The 6,000-nt window shown below is 39.0% G+C and overlaps 1 protein-coding gene across 3 annotated transcripts in view; it reads left to right on the forward strand.

Annotated features, from left to right (window-relative positions):
* The window catches only part of LOC126733642 (glycogen-binding subunit 76A), a 100,456-nt gene extending 96,445 nt beyond the window's left edge, over positions 1-4,011 (forward strand). For all 3 annotated transcript variants that reach the window (XR_007659801.1, XM_050437036.1, XM_050437037.1), the window contains one exon: positions 2,389-4,011. Coding sequence is in view for 2 of the 3 variants with exons in the window: in XM_050437036.1 (XP_050292993.1) it covers position 2,389 (1 nt within the window). In the remaining variant the exon portion in view is untranslated. The remainder of the gene's footprint in view (positions 1-2,388) is intronic.
* Positions 4,012-6,000: the final 1,989 nt, after the last annotated feature.

The raw sequence follows: 6,000 nt of genomic DNA on the forward strand, positions 1-6,000 counted from the left end.
ACCTTAAAGTTCTTCAAAGAGTAGAAAGTAAAATTGACAAACATGAGCTTTACCAATTTTTGGAAACTTATAAAAACAAAAGCACCTGGCAAGGATGTTCTAAATCACAAAATTTATACAAACTGTGGTATTCTCTAAAAGAGGATTAGGTTCCAAGGCCCCCTATTACAGCTGAAGATGAAATTGATTTGCTTGAAATGCATTCACCTACTCTAAATATTAATTTAGATGAAGATGCTAGAACAAACTAATGGTTTTTCACAAATTTCGAATTCTCCAGTAGCACCTACAAGTAAAATTCCAGTTCATGCTTCCCCGACAAAGTTTTTACCTGCCATGAAAAACGTAGCATGGAATACACCAGAAGATGTAAATCGGTACACATATGAAGAAAAAGAAAATGAAGGTTACAAAGTCCCAATGTCCTTCAAAAAGTGTCTACCATTTCCGAAAACACCAGAAAAGAGAATTATGCCTAAAAGAAAGGTCACAATTTTTCCTGCTGTGGTATCAAGTGCGGCATATCGAGACTTTTATGCCTCAAAGAAGTTTTAAAAAAATGTGCCAAAAACAAAAGCAAAAAAAGGAGCTGTACCAGAAAATGATAGTTCTTCTAAGTCAGACATTGAAGTTCCCTATGATAATGAAGATAATAACCTAAGTGATACAGAAACAGAACTCGATTTAAAGGAAGAAAAATATGTTATTGTCAAGTATGAGGAAGAATATTACCCAGGTAAGTACTACTTACATTTACATACAGACATTTTATTGCTCAATCCATTTATTTTACCATAGTGGATCCCATATAAATGTACTAAAGACAATACTTATCTTATTTGCGAGTTGGTTAACATAACTATTTTATTTTAGGAATGATCGTAAAAAAGCACCCTGAAGGAGATGATGTAAGATCTATGGTTAGAGCTGGAGTAGGTTCGTGAAAATGGCCAGTAAAGGAAGATGAGCTATACTTTTTCAAAGATGATGTAAAAGCAATAATCAGCAACCCAGTGCAAAAAAATAGTAGAGGGCATTACAGTTGCCGAATTTTGAATAAAATGTAATGCCTTATATTTGATATTCAAAAATGCAATAAAAATTTATATTTTTGCGAGATTATGTAAGATCTATGGTTAGAGCTGGAGTAGGTTCGTGAAAATGGCCAGTAAAGGAAGATGAGCTATACTTTTTCAAAGATGATGTAAAAGCAATAATCAGCAACCCAGTGCAAAAAAATAGTAGAGGGCATTACAGTTGCCGAATTTTGAATAAAATGTAATGCCTTATATTTGATATTTAAAAATGCAATAAAAATTTATATTTTTGCTAAGTGTCCATTACTGCCTCCAAATAATGTCCATTATTTAATCAATTATGTCCATTACCCCAGCATTTGTCATTACTTTAATTTTTATTTTTTTGTTGAAACCCTTAATAAAAGTTACTATTAATACTGTATCCACCAGTTAGTACCCTAATAACCGTATCACCTGCTGTATTAAGGCAGCTGATATTTTAATTCATATCTCCATAGAAGGAAGTTAAATTAAAAAATCTCTCCTAAGTGTCCATTACTCCCTCTACTACCCTATACTCATTTATTTTGATTCACTCTGAACAGAAAGAGAGTAGAAGTTATAAGGCATCTACAAGCAATTTAAGTCGGGTGACATTGAGCAACAGTCTGACTATCAGTGGGGCAATCTTGCAGGTGCATAATAACGCATACTAACGTTGGTATTTCTAAATCTTGACAGGTAACAAAGGACATGGGGGTGGTAACGTTTTCTGCGTGCACTTCGTGGCTGGCTGTAGCAGGAATAATCTTCACATTTCATTCAACTTGTAAGAAATTCTAGGATTCACGAAGGTGCTTATCAAACCAAGCTTGATATTTGGCTGGAAGATCTTCGTGACCTTGATCTTTGTTTCGATATTCAGCTGTGATATCGTAACTGTATATTTTTATCTCACTCCAAATTTTAGAAAGTGTTTCGATATCCATATCGATCGTAGTTCCTTTCGAATCCAGATGCGAACTAAAGTGTTCGTGGTAAGATAACTCCTGAGAGATGTTTGCTGACTACTGCTCCTTAATGGTATAATATGAAATTCGACGATTGAATGCACTGCGCCCAGGAGCGTTGATAACAATATAAATAGCATCCAAATCTTAAACTTTTGCGTTAGGTAATGCAAATCTCAATACCCACCCTCACCCCCTGTAAAATACCGTAACGTTTACTGACTTCTCCTAACTTCCCCACTTTTGTCGCCCCTCGAGCTTCTGAGCCAAGCCTAATTGGACTCATGAAAAACAAGCTATTTGAAAGTTAGAGAAGGTAGAAATAAGTTAAGGTTGACAATTGTCTTATTTGATTTCAGGTGGTTCCGACAAGCGTCAAAGCGAAGAGACTAAGTCAGCCAATGAGGGAGTCCGATATGGCAACCTCACATAACCAGCAAACCTCGAAATCGAAGACTTGAAAAAAATTACAATGATGAAGGACATAAAGACGTTATAGAAAAAAATATTTTAGTCCATTTTACGGCAGCCAATTTCTTGCTACAAACCTAAAGTGGAAACCATGAACATTACTGCCTATTGAGGTTTTTAGAACATTAAAAGAAAATGTTGACAGAGTGGCAACATTGCATCGAAGCTTAATATGCAGTTACACTCTTTTTTAAAAGTTTGTGCCAGTGTATACCGCTACGCTGCTGCCACGTTTCTCAATCAATTTGCCAACAATATCAGAAATCGTCATGGTTTCCATAATAGTTTTTTTTTACATAATTTTAACTCAAAAAGCAATATTATTAAATTTATTATATATTTTACGACATAGTATTTTTATATAAACGATAGTTATTTGTATATTAAAAATCACATTTTTAAACCAATAGTGTACGGCCTTATCAATAGTGTACCGCCATCTGTATTCCTGTTGGTCGAATCAATAATTCAGTATGGCGGCCTATTTTCTCTCTATGTTGTAAATGTTATGTTATCGCTGCTGTTCATTTAGGTTAAGTTTGATTTATTGTTACATATATGTTAAAAATTGTCTTTGGCAAAAAGTTTTACATAAGAGATGGTAGCAGAGTGTCGTTTACAACACGTCCCTCTCTTTCTCCTCTTCTTTGGGCGTGGCTTATAGAAGTATTGCCACATTTGCCATTTTTTATTGTTAGTACTGTAATTTGTACATCGTCAAACGAAAGCTTACAGCTCCTAAAGTCACGAACATAAAAAAAGAAAATCGAGTCAAGAACTAAAAGGGTAAGAGCAGTCTTTGAAGTCTAAGAAGAAAAGTCGGCCTCTTCTTTAGACATAGCTTACAGCGGTATTACCATACTTGCTATTTTTTATTGTTGGAACTATAATTTTATATCAAACGAAAACTTAACCAATCCTAAACCCAAAATTTTTCAGAGACCAGGCCAAGAGTTAAAAGAGTAGGCAAAGGCATGTTAAAGAGATCCTCCTCTTTTTGGGTGTAGTATTTGACTTTTAAAATTATAATTTTTATTTTTACACTAAAAGAAAGCTTTTACTTTTGGCTGTGCTTAAGCTATGCACAAATATTAAAAATAAAATTGTTTAAATCAGAAATTAAAACGGGGGAGGGAGGGCGTATTTTACCTAAATTATATATTTTCAAACTTTGACAATACCGTTAAAATGATTTTATTAAAAAACATATCTATTTAATTACTGATATTTTACTTGGGATGTGGGTGTCAATAATAAGAAAATCTTCCTCAATGACATGTTAAAAACCAAATGGCGGCATTAGGTTATTGGGGAAAATCCTTGTTTCTAGTCGTTTTTTGACACCCGGTATATTGAAAACTAGTGGCTGTGAAAATGGAACGGTGTGATGGTAGATATTTGATTTTCGGCGTTTAATAAAATTATTGTTATTCATAAGCCTAACATGAACGGCAAGCCTATTTAGATCAAACAAATGTACTCATTATGTAAAATAAATCTTTTATCTTTTATACTTTCTTTTCTTATTTCCTCCTTAGTTATGATGGCGGCGTATACAACTACCAACGCATCTATAAGCATAATCATAATGCCCTCTGCTCAAAAATGCCATCATTGTGTAAGAATCCCCGCGCGCATCCTTACTAGGCAATACAAAAAGATACTCAGGGACTCCAAAAGACAGTGCTGTAGGCAGTTCTGCGGTAACGTTGAAAACACACCCTCGGCGGCACGCCTGTGCAAGGTACTGTCCAAGGACCCTGGAACAAAATTGGGGACGCTGTCACCTCCAGATAGCAGCTTTACCACCAATGAGCAGGAGTCACTGGAGATCATGCTGCGCACTCACTTCCCAGACTTCAACTCATCTCGCGATCCTCCTAGCTGCTCTCGGGCTCCGATTCGCTTAGAGTACGAGACTGCTAGAAGAATAATTACCTACGAGGGGGTGATATGGGCAATCAAGACATTCTCCCCCTTTAAATCTCTGGGCATGGATGGACTATATCCATGCCTTTTGCAAAACGGATTAGAAGTACTAACCCCGCACATAGTCAGACTATTCAGAACCTCCCTTGCTCAGGGCTACAACCCAAAGTATGGCGTCAAGTGAAAGTCTTATTCATTCTGAAACCGGGAATAAGCGATTTTACAGATCCCAAATCGTACCGACCTATCAGCCTTACCAGCTTTATAGAAAGGCTGATTGATCGGTACCTTAAGGAAAGCAATCTGGTCAAAAAACCACTGCATATAAAAACCACTGCACCAATACGCCTATCAGGCGGGCGAATCCACGGACCTGGCACCACCTCGTGAGGAATGTGTAGGGTGCCCTGGGTAGTGGCAAGGCCTGCCTGGGTGCATTTCTAGATATTGAAGGGACATTTAACAACACCCCTTTCGCAATAATCTGCCAAGCACTCGAGAGCCACGGATCAGAAGATCAAAGCATCTCTTAGTCGACAGCCTGTCGACATCCCAATGCGGGATCCTATGACGAGAGTCCTGAGTATGGTGGACATATGGTCAGGATTAACCCCAAAAAAGCAGAGCTCCTACTATTCACTAGGAGACGTAACTTTGGCACGCCCCCTGTTATGTCTCTAGGTGGCGTGCAGCTGCATTACTCCAGGACAGTTCGATTTCTGGGAATCAAGTTAGATTCCAAACTCTCCTGGTACGATCACGTAGACACCAGAATCAAGAAAGGCCACCTGCGCGCTATGGGCCTGCGGGTGGGCTTTCGGCAATACCTGGGGTGTGTCTCCTAAGATCCTCCACTGGATGTACTCGCGCATTGTGAGACTCCTTCCCACATACGAGGCTACCGTTTGGTGCCCATGTATGGAGAAAGCGAAAATCGTGCTCAACTGGACAGAGTCCAACGCCTTGCATGTTGTATCAGCATAACGGGTTCCATGCGAACGGCACCAACTAGAGAGCTTGAGACTCTGCTGAGCCTTCCGCCTCTGGACCTTGTTGTGCAATTCGAGACAATGAGCACTGCGTACAGGCTATACGTCCTCGGCGAACTATGTGCTGGCGAGACCGGTCACGCAAAACTCTGGTCACGGGCCATACAGGAATGTCCTCTCCTTCTGATGGGCAGTGACTGCATGGCTCCAGTGACAGTGGACTGCGAGGAGTTCGTGACACTCATTGGACAAAGAGGAGTGGTAGCATTCTAACTTAAATAATTAGCCCATAACTAAATAGGAGGACCATCTGGTACATAGATGGTTCCAGAATGAATAATAGGGCTGGATCAGAGCTTTGTAGTGGGATCCCACATACCAGAAGGGCATACTCACTGGGGAGCACGCCACTGTCTTCCAGGCCGAAGTATTCCCTGTAATAAAATGCCGTCAGAAAATGCTAAGCTGCGGACACCCCAATACAGTCGTATCAATATGCTCGTACAGCAAAGCTGCCATTAAGGCTATTACGGCCGTTAAGGCAAGTATCTGGGATCCGCGAATGTGCCGATGGGGCCGGAA

This window comes from Anthonomus grandis, chromosome 2 (assembly GCF_022605725.1).
Source record: "Anthonomus grandis grandis chromosome 2, icAntGran1.3, whole genome shotgun sequence".
Lineage (NCBI taxonomy): Eukaryota > Metazoa > Arthropoda > Insecta > Coleoptera > Curculionidae > Anthonomus > Anthonomus grandis.